At 48.5% G+C, this 23,276-nt stretch overlaps 1 protein-coding gene across 7 annotated transcripts in view; it reads left to right on the top strand.

The window, feature by feature from the left end:
- ARHGAP32 (Rho GTPase activating protein 32) overlaps nucleotides 1–23,276 on the top strand; it is a 236,190-nt gene that overhangs the window by 204,109 nt on the left and 8,805 nt on the right. For all 7 annotated transcript variants that reach the window (XM_050983506.1, XM_050983507.1, XM_030231136.2 and 4 more), the window contains 9 exons: nucleotides 10,245–10,347; nucleotides 13,097–13,241; nucleotides 13,877–13,959; nucleotides 16,107–16,214; nucleotides 17,465–17,610; nucleotides 19,561–19,762; nucleotides 20,526–20,671; nucleotides 21,585–21,659; nucleotides 22,236–23,087. In XM_050983506.1, coding sequence (XP_050839463.1) covers nucleotides 10,245–10,347; nucleotides 13,097–13,241; nucleotides 13,877–13,959; nucleotides 16,107–16,214; nucleotides 17,465–17,610; nucleotides 19,561–19,762; nucleotides 20,526–20,671; nucleotides 21,585–21,659; nucleotides 22,236–23,087 — 1,860 coding nt within the window. The remainder of the gene's footprint in view (nucleotides 1–10,244; nucleotides 10,348–13,096; nucleotides 13,242–13,876; nucleotides 13,960–16,106; nucleotides 16,215–17,464; nucleotides 17,611–19,560; nucleotides 19,763–20,525; nucleotides 20,672–21,584; nucleotides 21,660–22,235; nucleotides 23,088–23,276) is intronic.

Raw genomic sequence — 23,276 nt, forward strand, 5'->3', positions numbered from 1 at the left:
CCTGACACAGGTCAAGCCATTCCCCGTGTCCTGTCACAATCTTATGGAGCTGTGAGATACAGCAAATTCCAATCCACCCCAATTCCTGACTCCTGAAGAGACCTTGTTCTTATTCCCTTTGTGGGCAGAGATTCTTTTTCCCCCCCAAGTTTTTCTTTCTTGAAGGAAACTAAATAGAACTTAAATTTAGCGCGACCCCCAATTAGCGGGCTTGTGCTGGCAGAGGATGTTTGTGGAGTGTGGGAGCTGGTGGAGTGCTGCATTGCAGCAGCTGCACCGTGCCCTGGTTCCTGCTGTGGAATGTTTGCCCAGGGAGCTCCCCACAGCTCCTGGGGGTGTGACACAAGTGGGAGTGAGGGGGAACATGGAGCTGGGCAAAAGGAAAGGCAGGGCTCAGGGAAAACTGGGCATGTTCTTGAAGAGCTGCTGGAGCCACAGTGCCCATGGGGCACCCAGGCAGGGCTGGGGCTGCTCGGGGGGGGGCAGTGGGCCAGCACCCAGCAGGAAGGGTCAGCACAGGCCAGGGTGGGCCAGCGCCCAGCAGGAAGGGTCAGCACAGGCTGGAGGGGGTCAGCACCCAGCAGAAAGGGTCTGCACCCACCAGGGAAAAGTCACTTTGCTATTCTGTGAGTGAGAGACTCCTGAGCTGTTGCACATGAGGAGTTTACTATGTACTTTTTATTCAAATACTGCTGGGCTCTCACGTGCTGGGGTTGCTTGTACTGCAGAGCATGGGGACACCATTTGTTCATCCAAGCCTGAAGTGTTCCTGTCATTTGTTGGAAATGACCCTTTCTCCCTTAGCAATTGGACTGAAGCACAAGTGAGCCCTGGGGTCCCCCACTGAGGTGGTGTCACAGATCCACCTCCAGAGATAATCCATCATACACCAGCTGTATCCACAGATGATTTTGTAAGCTAATGGCACAAGGCTTTTTTTGTACCTCTTTATGTGTTTGACATTCATACATCATCAGCTCCATCACTGGAAAATATAGACTCGCAAATGGAACTTTTAGTTGAAAAGTTTCCTATAGTGAAGGATCTATGCATTATTTTTTAATTGTTATAAAATGCCCGTGCTGTGTGGTCAGCAAGAGGCATTGACTTATGCTGAAGATATAAATGCCTACAAGAGACAAAGTTCACTAAGTTGCCTGATCTTGCTCTGTGTCTTTCCTGTTCTTCCAGCTCTCCACATTTATTCAGAACTAATTTGGACAGGTGGGTAGAATTAAAAAAGAATAAAATGGAAGAGAATAGCAGGAAATACCAGATAGCGGATCTGCATCTCCTTATGTACTGCACAGGAGCAGCAAGTGTTTGCTGGGGATGGTTTCATTCTCCTGTACTGGTTCAGGTGCTCTTCAGCAGGGTCCATAGCAGCACCTTGGGGTTCCTGCTGACATCATGGCTTGTTTGGGGTCCTCTGGAGTTATCCATCCCTTGGAGCCATCCCCACCCTGCTGCTGGGTAATGTATTTGCCTCTGACAGTAACTTATGGCAGAGTTGGGTCTAGAGGGAACTTTTACCAGAACAGAGAAACACAAGGAATGAGATCTTGGCAGCCTCTTGGCTGGGATCTCTTTAAGCCTGGTTCCCCATAGCTCAAGCACAGGATTGGCAATCTGTGTCACCCCTTTGGCTCGTGGTATTGATGTGAGGAGCCCCTTTTACCAGCTCAGAATTATAATTACAATAAAAGGCTGCCTGGGTGGCTTGGAATCTTTGCCATCCTGAAGGAAGACTTGTTTGGGAATTCAGGACAGCGGAGTCTTACAGATTAAATAATTTCAGTTTTTCTTGCTCTTTTTACTCCAAGAGAGTGAATATAACCAGTTCCCATTCCCTGTTACTGCCCTGTCCCGGTCCATCACAGGGGTAGGACTAAGGGAGCTTTAAGGTCCCTTTCGACCCAAACTTGTCTGGGATTCAGTGTTCTGATGCCCCAGGTGCAATCCCTGCTCATGATGGCTTTGCTCCAAGGTTTTCTCTTCAGAAAGACTTTGGAATATTTGCAGAGCTTCCATGTGAAATAGCCCCTCAGTTTTTACCTGCAGCTCCGTGGAGTTCTGTGGCAGCTCAGCAGCCTGGCCTGTGATTCCCAGGTATGTTTGTAATTGTTATGCCTTGAATGCTTGCAGCCACATCAATGGGTTTGTTCAGGCAGTAACAACTTGTTCCTGTACAAAGGTTTATTGAAGTGTTGGTGTTGTGTGACATGCATGTGACATTTCCTTCAGAACGGTGACATGGGCCACAGCCATTCCAGCACGGGAGGGAATGTTGGCTCTGCATGAGGCTGGGGGTGTGTTAGTTGTGCTCACTCTGGTAATGAACCCCAGGGGCATTTTTGTGCTTTCAGTAGGTATTTTCAGAATATCCAAGCTGACAAGTTTGGATGTGAACTGAAAAGTTTCAAACCTCCAAGAAGGTTCAGCTCTGGCATCCTGCTATCCCAATTTTCCTTCTGTCTCTATTTTTAAGCATTTATATGCCTGAAACAGTTTGTGATTAGGACACAACCCAGAGTTCTGAAGTTTTTGTTTGCAATTCTCTTTTCTGCTGAGACATTTCTTGTGTGACTTTGGCAAATCCCTTGAAGTCCCTGCCTCCTTTATGCTTGCAGGTGGGGAAATCTGGAGGTGATTCACCTTGTCTACCATATTTCAGGTGTTTTTTAAAAAAGGGGATCCTAACTTCTCCATTGAGCAGGAAAAACAAGGCATGCTTACTCATCCAGTAATTTCTGTATTACTCTCCTGGATACCTGGGCTTGGTTGTTTATATATAGAGCTGCAGTTCACAAATCAGGGGTGGATCTTGTTTCCTGACAAGGCCACCTAACTGGGGACACTGGAAATCCTCCTGCTCTGCCTCCCTCAGTAGCATTTGTGTATCTATAAACAGTTTTCTGTCAGACACTGGGGAAACACTGGCCTGTCTCAGCATTTTCACTTGCACTTGAGTCCCTGTTGTGCACAGCCCTGTGCACACACAGTGTAAATGAGGGGGAAAATGTTTTAAAGTTGTGTTCTGGGGCAGGAATTGTGTGGGACATCTGTGGCTGTACAACCTCTGGGCTCCCAGGTAATCTTAGCCATCCTCTTCCCTCCATCCTGCTGACCTGATTGTCCCTTTTTTAATTGAATTGGCAGTTTATTGAAACCAGGCAGCCTCAAACATGCCAAAACCAGTTTCCTTTTGGTATTTCCTGATTTATAGTAATTTTTAAATGCAAAATCAATCTCCAGAGGACTCGGGCAGTAAATGGTCACAGTTGCACTCAGAGTTCTGGCCCTGAGCTGGGAACTCAGACCTGTCCCTGCCGCAAGTGTTTGGCCTTGGGGAACTTGTTTGTTATCTCCCATTCCATCTCCAGGCTTGTACAATCAAACTAATAACCTGTATCTGCCCCCAAGGTGCCACAAAGTAAATTCCTAATACCCAGGAAGTACTTGGGAGATTAGGAGTGGGATATAAATATCAAATAGTATTTATCCAAGTCCCAGTACAGGTTGGCATGTGACATCCAGTTGTGAATGTCTGTAGAAATTAAGAAAATGCACCTGTGTGTTCCCCCTGCATTTTTGTGTTCCCTGGGTTGGGTTTGCATCCCAAATCCAAACATTTCTGATGCTGAGCTGTGTTTTGTGAAGTGTTTTAGGTGCCTGAAGTCCCCCTGGGTGTGGCAGTGAGTGTCTCTGTGTGACATCAAAGGCAGATCCAACAGCCTGGGGAAAAAAGGGAACAGTTGATCCAAATTGGAGATGAGTAGAGAATTCCCCTTGCTGCAGATGTGTTCTCTGCTTCACAAACTAACTGGACACAAGTTGATACTTTCAAGGTGAATAGTTTTGAGTTGTTTTGAGCATATTTCCAACCACAACAGGCACTGTTGTTGCTTCACCATCTGCCCTCCCAGTTGCTGGAACTTCAGATTACTGGGTATGGGGTCAGCATTACAAAGGGGTACCTGGGATCCCTGTGAGAATGCCTTGTATGAGGGGACATCCTTGGAGTTGCTGGGCAGGGAACACAAGCCTTTGCTGTTAAAAAAGATCCAGTTTGTCTCTCCCTTTCTCCCTTGCCCTGCCTGCAGCTGCGAGGAGAGGATTCTTTGTGCTTGAGTGACCCTGAGGACAGCTGGGAGTTGAAAATTAATTTGCATTTCGAAACACTACAGCTGTGGGGGGAGCAAACATGAGGAGAAATGTCACAGTCAGTACAGGAATTGCTTGTGCTATTATCCTGCTCCTCTTAGCACAGGGAGAACTTCCCCCCCTCTCAGTGTATTGGAGGGAGTGTAGTTGGTCTAAACAAAGAAGCTCCAGCAGACTGGCCAAATCTGAGTATTAGTAGTGTCTTGTTGGATATTAGGAAAAATTCCTTTACTGAAGGAGCTGTCAAGCATTGGAGCTGCTTAGGCTGCCTAGGGATTTAAAAGCTGTGGGGTTGTGGCGCTTGGGGACATGGTTCAGCCATGACAGTGCTGGGAGAGCAGTTGGACTCAATCTTAGAGGCTTTTCCAGCCTTAATGAGTGTGTGATATTTTATATCAAAACCAAATTAAACCCCAGCCCTGGGAAATGGGTGAGTGCAGCCTGGGATAGGGATTGGCTGTACATCTCCATCATGGATAGTGGGCAGGGAGCAGTCCTCAGATTCCAGTCTGTCCTGGCACAGCCAAGGGAAGGTTGCTCATCTGCCAGGACCTGACAGACGTGGCTAGTGACCTGCCCTGCCTGGTGCAGCCAAGGGGGATTTCTGTTCCCCAGGCCTGAACTTTGCACTTTGCTTTCCACAGTCTTGGCTGAGCTGCCATAAAAGAATTCCAGGCTGAGGAAGCAGAGTCCAGTGCTGCTCCCTCTGTGAGCCCTGCCTGGGTCAGGGATCCAGCTCAGGGGTTGTGCTCTGCTCTGCTGTGGCTGCACTCTCCCAAGTGCAAAAGTCCCACTCTAGGTCAGAACTGTGTGCCTGGGACCAGGAACTGGGGCAGCTTGGGCTTTACACAACTCATCACCAGTGTGGATAACGTCAGTGTGGCTCACAGCCTGGAAATGAGGGGCAGGGAGTTGAAGAATCATGGAATCCCATGACTGGTTTGGGTTTGAAGGGACCTCAAATCCCACCCAGTCACACCTGCTGCCACAGGCAAGAACTCCTTCCACTAGACCAGGTTGTTCCAAGCCCCATCCAACGTGGTCTTGAGCATCTTGGAAAGGAAGGAAGGTGTCTGGTTGGTCTTGTATTTCTCTTGGTGGCTCAAACATGAGGACAGAGATTTAGGAATGAGAAAAAAGTGAGACAAGAGTCCTGAGAAGAGAGTCTTTTAAAGTTGGATGTTTTTCTGAATGTGCAGGGGCTGGTGGGGTTGATGTGCCTGTGGAGTGGCATGTGCAGGTACAGTATTGTATGACACACAGCTCCTCTTTATTGTTGCATGAGAAAATCCTTGATCTCTCTCCTCTGCTGCTTCACACCTTTGTGTAACTAAGGTGGAGGGAAGAACTTCAGAGATGAGAAGTTTAAAAGTCACAGGCTGAAATATTACAGGGTTTTTACTTTTTTTTTTAAGGAAATATTTGGACAGTTTTTTGGAAAATGGCCTTGATGATCTTAGAGATCTTTTCCAACCTTAATGGTTCTAAAATTGAGTTAAAGTAGGAAATTATTGGAGTAAAAGCAACTTGAAGAGGGGATGTTTCCTGTTAGGTTTTTACATAATCCCTCATTAATGACAGGGGAGTTGGGATTTATGTGGCTAATTCCAGATATTTGGAAGTTGTCAGCCTTGGCCAGGCTCAGAATTCCAAGAAAGGGGCTCATCTGGCTGCAGTGGCACCGTTTGTGCTGCGCTGGCTGTGTGTCCTTTGCTGGCTTTTCCCCTGCCTGTCCTTCCCAGCTCTTCCCAAAAGCAGCCTAGACAGCCAGGGGTGAGCTTCTCCGCCTGCATTTTATCTGAATGCTGATTGTTCCAGTTTCTATCCTGGTGGCTCAAAACAGCCTTTAACCTTCTGTTACTCAGGTCTGGATTGTCAGTGTGCGTCCCAAGTCTGCTGGCACTGCATGCTGGCTGTCACCTCTGCTGAGGCAGAGCTCGGGCAGTCTGTTTGCAGTGCTCCTGGAGCCTGAGCTCCCTTGTGGGTTTGCTATGTGTGGAATTCAGTGAGGAGCAGCCACCCAGGTGCTCTGGGCCATTGTCCAGCCCCAAGGTCTGGCCTGTGGGACCTGCACCCCACTGCTGTATTTTGGGAAAATGCCAGTGCCAGAGGGGGGCTTGGTGGGAGGCCTCATGCCCTAGGCTGAACAAACACTTCTGATTCCAGTAACGTGTTAAGAAAATAAAATAAAATAAAACACAACACAAACAAGCCTCTGAAAGCCCAGGGAGGGAACATTACAAAATATTAAAAAAGAAAACCCCACCCATCAACATGATAGGAAAGGAAATATGCCTCATGTGAGAGGATGAAATGTTTTTCAGAATGAAAACCATAGAACTTCTGCTTCCTCTTAATGGCAGAGAATTAAGCAGTTAACAAGCCCTCAGAGATGCAATAAACCTTTCAAAGCAGCTGAGAGATGCTCTGGAAGGACTTGAATTAATTCCTTTGGCTGCTGTGATGGTGAAATGTGCTGGGGTCCCCATTGGTGAGGCATCCACATTTCCAGCCCTTTGCACTTGATTTCCTGGAAGCACCTGGTGTTGGATGGAGGGAAGGAGGGAGGGGTGATTGTTTCAGAGGGAGGCGTGTGCAGTGTCCTTGCAGAGCTGGCAGTTCCCAGGCAGCACCTGGCAGTGCATTTTAGCTGCCTGCAACTGAGGCAGTGACTGCACTGCTGGGAGGTTTTCTGGAGTCACTGGCCAAAGACCCCATGGCTCAGAAAAGGACTAAAATCCCACCAAGGATCAGTGATTTTTGTTACTTGCTTGGGAATGTGGCACTCGGCAGGGCTGTGTGCTTGGCTGGATAACCCAGGCACCAGTTCTGGGCTCAGAGGTTCCCTGACCCAGTTCCCTGGATGGGGCTGCAGGAATGCACTGAGTGTGTCACTTGTTTCTTCCCCCCTGGGCATTGCCAGGATCCAGGTGCTGACCCAGGTGGGCCCTTATGGCTCTTGATGCAAACCAGGTGTGTCATGGAGTCTGGCTTTTGTAATTGCAGGAAACCACAGTAATTAACTGCCATTAGTAGAACTTTAGTATTGCTGCTGGTGCATCCTGTGAGAGGAAATCTCCTTTGGTTCCCTGCTGAGATGAGGCTGAGGTACCTGTCTGGTTCAAATCTGGGTTGTGATTTGGGATCTAGAAGCCAAAATCAGTTCCTGAACTGAGAAGTTCACCTGCAGGGGAGGGATTTCTGCAGCAGATGGACATGGTACCCGAAAAAGTCACAGTGTCAGAAGCTGCTGTAGATGTTGGTCTGGGCACACTTGACATTTGCAAAATTAGGTCTTGGCTTGTGCTATCATCCTGCCTTTTCCTTCTGAGGGAACAGTCACTGTTCCCTCCGTGTGTGGATGTATATCTCTAAAATGGGTATTAAAGGGCTGGGGATTCAAAGGGCAGAGGGAGGTTAAGCACACACCCAATGGCCAGGGGTCATCTTTGTTCAGAAATCAGAAAAATGAAGTCACCATTCCAGCACAAGCCCCTCAGGTACAATTTTAGCCCTACTTGAACTTCAGTCCTTTCTCCAACCCTGCAGAATTCCCCCAAAATATCCATGGTGCTGGTATGGTATATTTAGCTTGAAGAACAGATTGTCCTGGTAACCAGATGAGGAGATGCATGGAACAAGCCTGCTGAGATCTTTTCAGGGTATGTTAATTACTCTCACTGTGCCGAGGCCCTTCCATGACAAAAGAGAACTTGAGGGAGAGCATTGGTGCTGCAGCCCTGCCTTCCCTTTGGCTCCCCTGCCCTGCTCCACTGTCACTCCAGGTTTCCTGCTGGCAATGGGGCAGGCAGGGCAAGTGCTGTTTATTTATCTGCCTCTTGGTGTGTTTGCTTCTTGATTTATTAGCCTGTTTATTTATTTGCATCTTGATTTACTTATTTAGCAGGCTCTACTGATTCCAGGGGACCCATCCTGTGGTTGCAGTATGGATCATTAAGGTCTTTGGGATTTGCAGCTTTAGCAGTTGTCACAGCGCTTTCAAGCTTGGGAAAACTTTGCCAAATCCTCTGGGACTTATGCATGCAGGAAATGCTGCTGATCAGGGGCTGAGCCCTGTGCAGGTCACTGGTGAGATCTGTGACCTCTGGCCCATTGTAAGGGGTGGTTGTGGGACAGACACACAGGGACATCCCACAAGGTCTTGGTTCAGGTCTGTCTGGCAGTCTGGGGTTTCTTCTCCCACAGGGGTCAAACACTAGTGGCTATGTCAGCACCCAGAGCCTTGTCCTTGTCCTTTTCTGCACAGGATGGAGCTGTGCCACCTCTGCTGCCTGCACAGGTCACGCCTGGGCCCCACGCATCTCCCAATGCCGTAGTGCCATACAATGCACACTTCAGCCCTTTCTGGCCACTGCTTGAGTAGGATAGAACTCCTTCCCTGTCCACTTCCAGCCTTAAAAACTTCCTCCTTCAAGAGGTGTTGAATCTTTTTGAATAAAGGCTTAAGTGTTAACCTCCAAAAGTGTTTTTGAGACACTATGAGACTTTCAGGCCTAGTGTTCCACCTGCTCTGCTCGGATCTGTCCTTGTGGATGACTGATGGATGTGTCCCCAGCATGGCCTGTGTGTGTGTTCCGTGAGAACCTGTTGCCTTTCCCAGGTTCAGAGTGTGTCTGTTGGTTCCTGAAGCCATCAGCTGTGGTCCTCCTTGGAAGCTTCCCGATGCTGAGGTAGCACAAGGCTTCACCTCCACTGGTTTTTGTTCCCCAAAAAGCAGCACTTGGTTCCCAAGGCTCTTAGCTTAATGTACAAGGGCTCTGCTTGCCTCAAAGTCTGCCCTGCCCAGGTGAGAGCTGCTGTGCATCCCTGGGAATGTAACACTGGAGCCTGGCTGGCTCAGTTCTGGCTGTCTCTAGGTGCCTTGGAGCATCCCAGGTGCAGGGTCTAATCTGCTCCTGCTGAGCCCATGGTTGACGTGCTGCAGGATTTACAGCTTTCACGATCTCCTGTGCTCCAGAGTGCAGTAGACGTGCCCCTTATCCTGGTGGGGATACATACACCTGCTGATTTCCAGGAAGGCATCTGAAATGAGCCTTTCCTCCAGCTGTGAGGGTTTGCTGCAGGCTGGGGAAGCAGCCTTGTGGAGGCTGGGGGGAGCATGGAGCATCCAAGTGCAGCAGCACTTGGGAGCACGCTGCCTGGCAGATGGCATTTGCTGTGGTGTAAGGGGATTTGCCACATGACCTGCTCGGCATCGATGTCACGTGGCACGCTGATCAGACCTGGCATCTAAAGAACACACTGAGATCAGCAGAGGAGCTGCTGCAAAAAGCTGCCTGGCAGGGGGTCCACAGGGATCCCAGCTTTTTCCATGAAGGTTTGCTGATGCTCATAGGAGCTTGATCCTGGTTTTCTCTCTATGTTTGGGGTAGTTTTACTGCCTTTTGTAAATCTGGTGATTTGCTCCTCCTCAAGCTTGCATGGATGGACACAGAGTTCCAGCACTGGATGTGCATGAGCCTGGGAAGCCAGCTGGAAGGAATGGGGTGGTGAAGCGGCTGTAATATTAACTTGACACCTAATTATATCCCCTAGGCTGATTTTTCCATTCTGTCATTCCCTGCTCTGTCTGCACTTTCTGTGAGTGTGGGATGCTGTGGAGCTCTCCATATCCAGCCATGCTCTGGCAGACATTTGGGATGAAATTATCAGTTCTAAAAGCTCTCCTGTCTGTGCCATCAAAAGTAGCATCCCCCTGATGTTCGTATTTCCTTAAACCAAGCAGGACAGGTTAATCCTGTATAGATATGAAAGATAGTATTTATTCCAGCTCTTCTGGAATGGGATTTCACGCCACAGTTCCCGTGGGAGTTGCCATGGAACCTTCACTGTCTCTGACCAGAACTGGCCTTTTTTGACCTGATTCATATTCTGGCATTCCCTTGTTAAAGCAGGAACACCTCTGACCAGTTTCCACGTCGACACTGAAGTTAAATTTCCTACAGGCATTCTCCCCTAAGGAGGAACTGAAGCCAGGGCCCAGGTGGGAGCAGTTTATGGCAGCTGCCAAGAGCACAGCCTGAAGTAGGTGTGTACTAACCGTGGCTGCTGTTGTTCAGTGCCCCAGGTCCTCAAGAGCTGCACGGAGTTCATCGAGAAGCACGGCATTGTGGATGGGATCTACCGGCTCTCCGGGATCGCCTCCAACATCCAGAAACTCCGGTAAGAGCCTGCCCGGTGGGGCAGGGCACAGCCTGGCCTTCCTCTGCACATCGTCCTGCTGGAAGCTTCCCTTCAGGATAAAGTATCAGGATCCTGGTGTCACTGTGCTGGCATGTTCCATTTCTGTTCTTTCTCTCTCCAGGAGCCCTTTGGAGCAGCCAGTGTTTCTCCCTGCTGCCTTGGGCTCCTGGCTTACCAGCAGTTAATTGGGAATGTGCTAAGGATGTGTGCCTGAGTCTGGTGAGGGGCATTGCTGTGCTGCACAGGGAAGGGCCAGGAGTGTGTTCTGATTAGGAGCTGTTCCCACAACAGCAAACTTCCTTTCTTCTTTCATGAGGCTGTTGTCTTCCTGTCGTTTGGTGTAGAATGTTCTGCTGTGGAGCATTGATGTGCTGAGTGGATGAGACTGACCAGCACCGCTCCTGGGCCCACGGCCTGGCTGAGGCAGCACAGGGCTGTTTGCCATGGGCAGAGTGTCTTTTTTGTACCAGCTGTCCCCCAGTTCAGTGGGCAGGTTTGAGCTGGTGCAGTGGATGTTCAAACCCTTGGATGGATGGGTTTGTTCTGGTTCAGATTAATCCTGTTTCTTATCCCAGCAAGTCCCATTTTAAAAATCTGGTCCCAAGGTTTTGATATGCAGGATCTAAAGGCTCTGACTGGGGCTCTGGAGCTGTGACTGAATAAAACATTTGCCATTGCTTCAGTTATATCCCTTTATTCCCTATTTTGCCTTGTGCTGGACCACCCATCTAATCTCTGCCCTAGTCCATTTTTTCCTTTTGCGTTGTTAAGACCATTTTTTCCTTCATTGTGTATCAAAGGTGCTTTAAAAATGGTTTTCTAAAATTGTAATGGCATCATTCCCTCTTGTAGTGCAGAGAATGAAGTGACAGCCTGTTTTCCAAGTTTCTGAGACGTTCTAAAGACAAAAGGAAGGGAGTACATGGCATAACTTAGTGACACTGTCCTGTTCATGTAAATCCCTACAGATTTTGAGTGTTTGATGAACATAAGACACATCTTGCTGCAGTTCCCAGCTGTATAAACAGGGTATTAGGCTCATTCCAAAGCTGGGGCTGCAGTATCCTTATAAATGAATCACTGTGCTTAGGTTTCACATAGAAGAACTGGCTCTCCTGGCTTTAAAGGGCTTTTTGGTTGGAGAGAAGGTTAGAGAATTTATTCCACGTGGGAGATTTCCATGGGACAGATGTTGGCTCTTCAGTAGGGCAGTAGCTGCCTTTATTTGGCAGGTGAGCAAACAGCCACTGTTGATTTGGGGTGTTGATCCCTGTATCCTGGTATCCTAGCTCCTTTTGAGAAGCTGTGGAGTTGTTCTTCACCTAACAAAATCTTCCTTTGGGTCAGAAGAAATAACATGTAGCTCTGGAAACAGCCAGTGCAGAGAGGAGGAGGGTTGAATGTGGTGGGGCATTCCTCTCTTCCTCCATACTCACTTCTGCAAGGGCACATTTGACAGAGTGTGAGCTTTATTCCTCGAAAAAACCACTGGAGTAGGGCAGGATATGGGCAGGGAGTTTGAGCCAGGGCTGAGTATTTTTGTGTGGGGTGGGCTGGTGCCTTCCTGGGCTTTTCTGTAGAGCCAAGTGCAGGAGCTGAGTTTCTGTCCCAGATGTGAGCCAGGAGTGAGTCGGAAGATGCCTGTGGAAAACTTTTTCCTTTCTTCCTCTGCTGTCTTCAGGATGAGGAAGGGATGGGCTGTTCACCCTGAGAAGGTGGGGACCACTTCTGCCCCTTGTCTGGTGAGACTGAAAGGCTTTCCATGAGCAGTGTCCATGTCCAGGGATGGAAGGAGTTCATCCTGATTCCAGGAGGGCTCAGCTACAAACACACCTGGAGCCCTGGGCATGTTCTGCTCCACAGGCAGGGTGAGCTCAGGGGTTGTGTGACCCTCTGGCCACAACCTGCCAGCTTTGGGTGTGGGACAGGACAGGGACAGGGATGGCCAACCTTCACTGTGGTTGCAGTGCTGGCAGGATGAGTCCCCATGGCTGTGAGCAGCCTAAAGACTCTGGCAGGGACCCCAAGGTTCTCCAGCTCCCAGAGCCTGGCTCACAGCTCTCATCACCCTGGAGTGTCTTGCTAGTTGGAAACAGCACTTCCCAGCATATATGCCAGCAGCAAGCCAGCCCTCAGCCTTCTGAGCTCAGCTTTTATTTCATAAACATTGGTGATTGGGGTTTTTTCTCTCTCTGAAAAACCAAGAGAGTTCTGTGGGGTTTTATTCATGTGGTTCCTGGCTGTCTTCTCCCTCTAGCAGAGGCAGGCTCAGCTCACCAGCTCATCCCCCAGGAATTCCTGCATGCACTGGTTTCCATGTGCTGCTGATGGAAGTGCTGCTGGCAGGACTTCATCATTGCCATTTCCAGGCCTTTGAAATGCAGAGGGACAGCAGCTTTCATTGTTCCTATGGGCAAACCCTTGGGAGTTAAACTTGTGGTCTTGGAAGATGCTCTCTGGAGACTTTGCGAAAAGCCCTGATGCAGCAAAAGGGATTGCAGCCAGTTGGTTGTAAAATTAACTGAAAATGCTTTATTAGAAAAAGGAAAAGTCTCTTTTTAGAAAAATATCCCCACTGGCTGCCCCACAGTCATGGGTTATGTGGTTTTGGTGACTAAGTGTTTATTTTTTCCTGTAAATCAGGAAAGCCTTGCTGTAATTTGTTCTGGGTTTGATTTCATTCCTCCTCCTCAAAGCCCTTCACCCATTTCTCGGTTCTCGTTGCCAGCCATGAGTTTGACTCTGAGCAGATTCCTGACCTGACGAAGGACATTTACATCCAGGACATCCACTGTGTGGGCTCCCTGTGCAAGCTGTACTTCCGAGAGCTCCCCAACCCCCTGCTCACCTACCAGCTCTACGAGAAGTTCTCTGTGAGTGTGAGACAAATGTGGGGCACTTCCCCCTTCGGTGGGCCTTCAGCTGGTAGAGCAGAGAAGTCCTGGAAGCTGGACCTGCCTTCCACACACTTCCCTCTCTGTCTGCTCTGTCTCAGTTGGGGTTTTTAGAGCCATCAGAAGGGTGTGTCACCAAAATTGCCAGTCTGATACTGTGCTGCCCACACTCCTGATTCCACCCTGCCATTCCAGAAGGGGCTAGCAGTGCCCCGGGGTCTGAGGGGCCTTTTCTGTGTCCCCTTTAGGTCATTCAGAGGTGCCTTTGTCGCCTGTGCCACACTGTGTTGGTTCCACGTGTGGGGCCACAGAAGATGGTCCCTGGTACAACTCCCATGCTTTGCAGGAATTCCCCTCTCATTTGCCCTATCCCAGGAATGGGATTGGAACCAAATGCTGCTCTGGGCTGAATGTCTTCTGCAGGAGTTCTCTGTGCCATTAACATGCCCCAGGTCATGGCTTACTTGCCCTTCCTTACATGATCCATATGCTGCTCAGTCACTAAGACAGACTCCCTTACCCAAGAGGGAGAAGAGCAACAAAACCTACCTCACTGCCAAGGCTGGCACACTGGGGATTTATTTGCAGCTAAATCCTTTCCTGCCTCATTCCAGGATGCTGTTTCTGCTGCTACAGATGAGGAAAGGCTGGTTAAGATCCACGATGTGATCCAGCAGCTGCCCCCTCCCCACTACAGGTGAGTGCAGCCTTTGGGGTGATGTGGACATTTTGTGAGAGGAATTCCAGTTTCCCTCTCAAGACAGCCACACTGTGCCTCTGCATATTGAAATGGTTATGGCTGTAGAAAGTTGGTTTATATTTTAATTAGCTCCTTACCAAACACTGTCCACTAAACATGGTCTTACTTCAGGTCCTTGGAAACTCCATCTGGGAGGGAAACAGGAAATGTCAGAGAAAGGAAGCAGTTTTATTGTGGGGCAGGCATAATACCAGTGCTTAGAGCACTTTAAAAAAAAGTGAAATATAGCCAAAAAATTGCTCAGGCCTTCAGCCAGACCTGGTCCACTGTATTTTGTCTCCAGTTTGCCCCTCCCTGCAATAATAGTAACTAGCAAATAACAACAGTACTCTGAGAATAGTTGATGTAATTAAATTATACTAGTGTAATGTATTAGAGTAGCATAAGATGGTGTTTAAAAATCACCAATTAAAATACTATATTCAAGATAATTAGTAGTAATAAGAAATCATGCTATATGGTAATGAGTCTTGACTAAGAACAACAACATTTTAACAGTCTTTATTATTAAAAATTATGGCAGGGTCTGGTGAAAAGATCAGACAAATTGGTATTGGTGATTGGCTTTAATAACTATATAGAATACTGTATGTTAATGAGACTTTCATAGTAATAACTAGTGATGCATGGTATGTAGCATTGACTAATTGTGAATTGTAATTGCTAGAAATAGTGGAAGTTATTTACAGATAGGTAACTATTTTAATTGGCTGGGCCAGCTCCCCTGATGTGTCCCCGTGGTTTAGGTGACCATTTGGGGTGAATGCAGGCAGTATTTGGCTATTGATGCCTAATTAGAATACTTCATTACAATCATCAATTGATTATTGTTGTATGTTAATGTATGTTAATCTACAGGTGAAGTCAGAATTCTGGTCTAAGGGGTCAGGTGTAACACATGAGGACAGCTATTGATAACTATTTATAGTCATTTCTACCAATAAATGTTTAAATTTCAGTTACTGTGATGTGTGGTAATTAGCTGGACAACTGCAATGCTGCAATGAGTGGTATAAATAACTAATTACAAAAGTTAACTGGAATTTAACTGATGTGTTATAAACTACAACTGTGTTACTTGCTCTTCAAAGAAGGTTGGCTAGTTGGTGCAACAGCTGCTACTTGTAACTAATTGCAATATTGATGTTCATTGAGGGGGTGTGGCCCTTTCAGAAATAAACTGATCTCTTTCTTTTCCATTCACCTTTTCCCTGAAATGATTTTTACTTCATGGGCCTGATTAAACTGGGTTCTGGTACCAGCAGCGTGTGACTTTCAGGGAGGGGGCACAGCCAACGGCAGGATGTGGAATGCTGTAGGTCACAGGGTGCTCTCCTTTCCCAGGTTTTGCTTGGAAAAAGGAAGAAACGCTTTACTTTTCTGCTACTCAGTGATGAGAAGTTGCAGGCAGGAGGTGTCTGTTTGGTTTTCTGACAGAGCCATTTTCTTCGCTTCCAGTCTTGTCTATTTGTGGAATTTTGAGCCCCAGAACACCCTCTCTGTTCCATCTCCCTTCCCCTCAAAAAGGATAGGCTGTGAGACACACATAAGCCAGGGGCACCAGGAGGGTACAGCAGCATTTTCACTGCCACCTCCTGCTCCCTCCTCCCTAACGTATATCAAACACAACAGTGCTTAATATACAAATCTCAGCATTTTAATGTGAACAGAAGCCTTCTGAAATTTAACCTTCTATCTGCCTTACCCACCTCTGAGAAACCTGCAGCCAGTATTTTCAGTGTTCTGGGGTGTCTAAATCAATATTCCCCCCATCCCAGGATTAACATTCCACATCCTTCCCCACACATCCCTGAGCAGCCCCTCACAGCCCCACACACCTGCAAAGGGTTTTTCCTGGAACTGTCCTTTCCTTGAGCCTGGACCAGTCAGGAGAGTCTCCCCTCAGCCCAGCTTGTGTCAGTATTGCCAAAGCCAGGTCCACCATGGGGCTGAGGGGAAGGAGTTCAGCATTCCTTTTTGGGAGCTGCCAAACCACAAGGAAATAATGAGCTGGGTTTGTGCTGTGGATCATGTCCTGGCTTTGCTCAGTGGTGCTGAACATTTGCCTCTCTCCTGTTTTCCAGGACACTGGAGTTCCTAATGAGACACTTGGCTCGTCTGGCTGATTATTGCTCCATCACAAATATGCACACCAAGAACTTGGCCATCGTCTGGGCTCCAAACCTCCTCAGGTACTCTGGGATTTTCCCATTTCAATACAAAAGAAATGTTTACATTCATGAGCAACAGATACTCCAGAAAATCCCAACTTTCAGCAGCTGGAAAGAGCTCTTCCTCTCTTCACCCAGTGTACTCTTCTCCTCCTGTAAAATATGGGAAATTATTCTAAGCAGGATTTAAGATCAGCTGGCAAGTTCCTGACCTAGTGATGTAAAACAGCCCCTGTGTTATCCTGTCTCACACAACACAGTTCCACTGGCTGCAGTTCTGTCAGTAGTGACAAGGAAGAATTCCCTGAGCCCTCTTTTAGAGGATAATTTCTCTTCTCTTGGTTGGATGAGGCTGACGTGTCCTTGATCATCCAGGAGAATTTCTACAGTGGCATCACTGATTTCCCACTGCTTAAGTCTCTAGAGTCTAATTTGACAGCCTTTGGCTGCAAGAATTCAAACTTACAGAAATTAACTTGGATAAATCTGTTTTGAATCTGGATGATTGGGCACTTTAAAATTAATGGTGTAACTTAAAAATTTTGCTTTAAAATAAAATTATTATCCCCCTGCCCTTTATTGTACTGATTTCTGACCTGCTATTTTTACCAACCTGAGAAATCTGAGTGTACAGTTCATCACGGAATCCCAGAAAGGTTTGGATTGGGAGGGGTATTAAAGCTCATCCAGTGCCACCCCTGCCATGGGCAGGGACACCTTCCCTAGGTTGCTCCAAGCCCTGTCCAATCTGCCCTCGGACTCTCCTAGTTCATGCACGTGGGCTTCTCTTTCTGGCAGTTCTCCCACAAGCAGTGCAGTGACCTCGTGTTTGAGTTTGCTTTGGTGAGTCCTGGGGCATTCACTCAGTAGCATCAGGTGGAGACACTCCCTGCTTGAGGGAAAATCCTCTTAGAGGCCACAGTAGGTTTATACAGCAGCACTGCCTTAAACTATGCCAGTCATGGAAATGAGTTAACAAAAAGCTCTTGATTTTGGCTGTTCAGCATATTAACCTCAATTCAGACCTGTCCCATACTCCCTTTTCCTCCCAGCCCAGTGTTCCTCTTGCCCCATCAGTAAGGCTTGAACCTGGATCTGAAGTTTGGCCATCAATCCCCACATAAAGCCAGTGATCATGTGTGAGCGTTGCTGAGATTTAACCCCAGAAGTGCCCTGAAGCCCTTTGTGCCCGAGCCCCAGGCCCTGCAGCCCCACAGGTGCCCAGGCCTCGCCCAGCAGGAGCCTCTTCCCTGTCCTGTGTCCCTCTGCAGGTCCAAGCAGATCGAGTCCGCCTGCTTCAGCGGCACGGCCGCATTCATGGAGGTGCGGATCCAGTCGGTGGTGGTGGAGTTCATCCTGAACCACGTGGATGTGCTCTTCAGCTCCAAGCTCAGCTCCGTCATCCGCGATGGGGCAGGTGTGTCTCACGGGCTTGCTTCCCTCGGGCAGGAGCAGCAGCACTGCATGGCTGGCTGAGCCTCCTCCAGAACATGGACATGGGTTTTGTTTTAACTTAGAGGGCACATTTTTGGGATGGAGTGTCAGAACCCAGACAGAAATGGCATGTTTTTAGAAATTGCTGTCAGTACCTTTCTTAAAAGCCAAGGATGCCCCACAGGAATGCAGACATGAATGTTTGGCTTTACTTTTATGTCCTTCCACTGAGAAATTGCAAGGAGTCACTTAAATCTTTGTCTCCCCTGCTCCCTCTCCTTTTTAAAACCATCTTTACTGGTGCTCCTGCATACTTACCCACAGGAGCTAGGTCTGCCTGCCCTCATCCATACCTTAGAACACAAATAGAACAAGCTGGCTTAAAGCAGTCTCTCTGCATTCAGTCATGTTGAGGCTAAGAAACTGAAATCTTGCACTTGCTCAGGCTGATGTTGCTTTAGGATAAGGAATGAACCTGAAGCCCCGATATGTCATCCAGCCTTAGAGCCTACAAATTCCCTTGAGTAACTGAGACCATGTATCTTATCCATCGAGAATGAGCAGAGTTGCAGCAGGAGAAAAGTTTACTCTCTGTGTTAGTATGGCTGCCACAAGCTGTTCCTGCTCCTAAGCAGCATTAAGGCTGCACCATCTGCCTTGATAACCTGCCTGTGCCTGGAACATGCACAGCTACTGCAGTTAGCACCACCTGGGGACTGCAGGGAGCTGTGTTTCTACTGTATTTGCTGCTCCCTTCTTTTAAACAAAGCCTACCTCCGCTTAGTCTGGCAGAATTGATCCAAGTCCAGTTTTTTCTCCTGCTGTAGGACAGTTCTAAGTCCATGGAAGCCAGAGGTTAGCTTGGTTGAACAGTGCCAGCCCCAGCAGGCTGACTCTGCCAGAGGAAGATAAGCATGCTCAGAATCCCAGCCAGATGATTATCCAGGCTTAGAATGGCCCATGTAAATTCGGCTAATTGTTTAATGACTTGGTCATTTGCATTCAGTGGCTTTGACACAGACCTGGCAGGGAGGAGGGTCAGGCTGTTGGGTTGGCTAAGTGCAGAAATTCTGCATTCCAGAACGTCTTCCTGGGAGCCTCTGGGTGTGAGCACAGCTCCTGCACCCACCCATGAGAGGGGGAAATGGTGCTGCCAAACCTGTTTTAACCCAAACTTGACCCAGGACAGCTGAGTGAAGTTTACAGCTCCCACACCCCCCACAGATTCTGCATCCTTCACACAGAGCTGTGCTGCTCCAGGGTCAGCCATGGAACTGGACCAAGCAGGATATTCTGCACTGGCACATCTCCCCAAAGCCCTGAACTCACCTGGGAATCACCCTAGAAACACCTGTACAAGAGGCAATGGCAGACACAGGAGAGCTGCTCCTACAACAGACTCCCTATAATCTCTCCACTGAAGCTGTCAGAGCAGGAGGCAGTAGCAGCTACTTTCACATTTTGCACATTCATCACCAAAACCAGGCACAAGCTCTAAAGGCCACAGGCAGCCACACAGCAGATTCTATTTGCTGTGTCCAGGTGCACTTTGGCTTGTCACAGCTTCAGTCACACGTGGCATTTCCTGCTACACCAAGAGGTGAAATCTGGGAATGACACAGACAGGCTTTTTTATACAAAGGAAAACCATCATTTTCTTTACAGGCTCTTGCATACAGATGAAGGAAAGTGTGTCACAAAGGTTGCCATCCTACCTGCTTGCCTCTGTTTTTTTTTTAATACACTAAGCCACCATTCTTTTAGTCATCAGCATATCTGTAACGTTGTGACCATGTTTTGTCCACATCTTTCAATGGCTGGGATAACAAAGGTTCAGAAAAACACAGCACCTCCCTAGACACACAGAGCTGAGCTTTGATCTCCACACTGCTGTTTGCTGACTCTCCCTGTTGCCTGTGGTTTTCCCTTGCAGGGCACAGCTCTTTATCCCGGCCCAAGTCCCTGCTGGTGTCCTCCCCCTCCACAAAGCTGCTCACGCTGGAGGAGGCTCAGGCACGGACACAGGCCCAGATCAACTCTCCCATCGTGGCAGACAGCAAGTACATTGAAGTGGGAGAAGGCCCAGCAGCTTTGCAGGGGAAATTCCACACAGTCATTGACTTCCCATCTGAAAGGTAGAGACAGGTTTTCTCTCCAGCATGTGTCATAACTGTGTTATTTTGAATACAGCAGGATTTTGCTTATATTTCCTTGAGACTTGTTATCGATGTAAATATTGTGGCCAGTTTTCCACCTGTTTTTGACTCTGGGAGGATTCAGCTCACATCAGTGGTGTTGGTTTAGCCAAATAATTTGTACTCTACTCTGTCTTGTTTTCACCAGGGATATCATTTAATGTATAAATCCATGTTGTCTGTGATGCAGAGATGCCTCTCATCACAGACCAGTCACATACAGAAATGTAAACAGGGTGAACACCTGCAGATGTTGGGGTTTTCCAGGACCAAGTGTTTGTCACAAATCCAGGTTCCCTTGAAATGGAGCAGTTGGACAGGCTCAAGGACACTGGAAATAATATATGGCAGTGGAAGAGACTAAGGTGGTTTTATAGCAGGAGTGAGAGATGCTTTTGAACACCCTTATGTCTGCCCAGCTTCCCAGAGAACTGGGACTTCTTCCAGAAAATCTATCCCTTGGCTGCTGGACTGGACAAGGAAGAGCCCTTCCTCACCTGCACTGCAGCTGCTTTATGGAGTTTGGGGGAATTTACACAGCAAGACTTTAGGGCTGAGCAAAACATCCTCAGCTGTGGAAAAGAGGGAGGTTCCAAGCAGAAACCTGGAGTTTCTGAGCAGAAAGCAGAGAGTGCTGATAACAAGCAGCCAGGATTGAGCTGCAGCCCACCCTTCATCCATGTGTTCCATTTTCTCTCCCCAGGAAAAGGCCTCCCAGCAAGATGAAGAAGTCTCCAGTGGGGAGCTGGCGTTCCTTCTTCAACCTGGGGAAATCCTCCTCCGTGTCCAAGCGCAAACTGCAGCGCAACCCCAGCGAGCCCTCGGAAATGAAAGCCATAGCCCTGGCAGGTGAGGCCCCCTTCCAAAACCCAGGGTTGTCAGCAGTGCAGGGATGTTTCCAATGGGCTTTTATCTCCTTCTAGCGTCCAAGCCGTGCATGACACCTCCAATAGCTCTTTCCCAGTGGATTTTGGGCAGCTCTGGAGCCTGCTGGGGCTCACAGCTCTCTGCTTTGCTTGGAACAGCTTTGGAAAGATAAGCTGTGGCTGCTGCTATCATTAATCACAGGATAATTCCTTCTGACACTCTCATTGTGAAATGAGAATACAGTTCTGGTTCCCCTTGCTGCTTTCAGAAGATGAAATGAGGGAAAGGCACCTTCTCACAAACACATTCCCTCCAAAAGCTGTACCAGAGTACCCTGAGAAGGCAGCCAACAACCCTTTGTAGCCACAGCTGGCATATGTAGGTAGAATTCTCAGCCTTTTTCATATATAATTTTCTGTTTCTTTACAAACTTAAAAATAGCAACATCATGTTTTTGCAGTAAAACACATCACAACTCCCAAAATAGGGGCCCAGGAGAACTTTTATCCCCTCATTGCCCAAGGTCAATCTTTAAATTCTTACCCTCACAGTCTTCACACTCTCTTATGATGCCCTTCAGGACTGTCTCCTCAGAGACTGAAATGATACTTGTTTAGTGCCCATAAACAGGGTCAGTAAATGTTCCTTTCGTCTCCCTTTTTGAGGGGTTTTGCTTGTGGGAAATTGTTTCCCAGCCTGTCACCCAGTCATTACTTGGGTGGGTCACTGTTTCCAGGTAAAATGAGAAGCAGAAACCCACCTTCAAAATAAGATTACTCTTAGGACAGTGATGTTGGTGCTAGAAATGCATTTGTGTTTTTCCTGCCACCATTACTCAGCTAAATGTAAACCCTGTTCCTAACTGATCCTTTCCCTGTGTGCTTCCTTCCCTCAGGAGGACGAGGAGACAGCGGGACGCTCCGCTCGGCCAAGAGCGAGGAGTCCCTCACCTCCCTGCATGCTGTGGATGGTAAGGCAAAATCCTACCTGCACTTCCAAGAAATGGGCATTAAGGGAGACACTTTGACATCTCTGGCTGTAGATATTCAACAAGGCAGGTTTTCCTCCCCTCTAGGGGAAGCTGAACTTGCTAATTGATGAAGCAGCCTTCTGCTCCCAGCAGAGATGGGTCTCACAGAAATGCTCTTCATAGGTTTTCCTGCTTTTAAGGTTAAAAAAAGCAAATCTCTTACTCTGGTTTTGCTGACACTGCTTATGTTTGTTCCTTGGCTCCTCCCCTTGCTATTTCAAGGGTGATGGGACAGCATTTGGAGGAAAGTGCTCTGTGAGAAAGGCCTTCAGCACATTTGAAGTGTCTTGTGCACACAGCTTAGTTTCACAATAAATCACACCTGGCAAGTGCTGTAACAAGAGTTTAAGCAAATGGAATAAGCAGCCACTGCCAACAATGTTACTTTGTGTGCAGAGATCGCCAGGGGAGCCTCTGGCTGCCTTAGGACTGCTGTGACCACCCCCACCCCCGACGGGGCCTGGCCTCCTGGGCAGGAGGTCTTGCCACTGACCCACCGTGTCTCCTCACTTCCAGGTGAATCCAAACTGTTCCGGCCCAGAAGGCCCAGGTCCAGCAGCGATGCCCTGTCTGCCTCTTTCAATGGGGAGCTCCTGGGGAACATGAACCGCTGCAACTCCTATGACAACCTCCCCCATGATGACAGCGACGGGGACGAGGGGCTCATCCATGTCCCTGCCCTCATCTCTCCCCGCTCCTCGGAGGACGTGGACCTCAGCCCACCAGATATCGGCGTTGCCAGCCTGGACTTCGACCCCATGTCCTTCCAGTGCAGCCCCCCCCAAGCGGAGTCCGAGTGCCTAGACAGCAGCACCTCCCTGCTGGAGTCTGTTGATATCAATACGGAGAAGCCAAGCCTGTTCAAGAAGGATTTAGAATCAGGCAGCCAGTCCCAGACCCCAGGCAGTGCCACAAGCTCTGAGCCAGTGTCCCCTTTCCAGGAGAAGATGAGTCCCTTCTTTACGCTGGACCTGAGCCCCACGGAAGAGCAGGCCTGCAAACCCCTCAGCTTCTCACCCAAGACAGCCCGAAAGCCCATCAAATCTCCACCACTGAGCACAGAATCCATCTCCTTTGTGCTACCCAGCCGTGTGCCAGAGGCCATGGGAGGAGTTCCCACCACATCTAGGAACTCCTCTGCTTCCAGCTGGAGCAAAGAGATTGGCATCACTGAGATCACAAACAGGTCCCCAACACAGATGTCCTTGCCCCTGAAAAGCAGTGAAACAGGAACAGGGGAAGGAGCCCACCAAGAGCTGCAGCATCCCCAGCTAGTGACTGCTTGCAAAGCAGAGTTGCCAGAAGAAGGGGAGAGAGCCATGCCAAGCAGTCAGAATAAGACTGTACCCAGTGGACACACCCAGCCAGGTACAGTGCATTTTCCTCCATTCTTTCTTTAAGTTCCAAAGGGGAGCTGCTCTCAGAACCGTCCTCCTCTGCGTGCCTTTAGGAGAGGGGATTGCCCGTCAGTTCTGGTCACGAGTGTCTTGCAGGGCTGTGCAGATCAGTAAAGTCTTAACCTCTGCCTTCTCCCTACATCACACAAATCTCGGATAA

This window comes from Serinus canaria, chromosome 24, assembly GCF_022539315.1.
Source record: "Serinus canaria isolate serCan28SL12 chromosome 24, serCan2020, whole genome shotgun sequence".
In the NCBI taxonomy this organism is placed as follows: Eukaryota; Metazoa; Chordata; class Aves; order Passeriformes; family Fringillidae; genus Serinus; species Serinus canaria.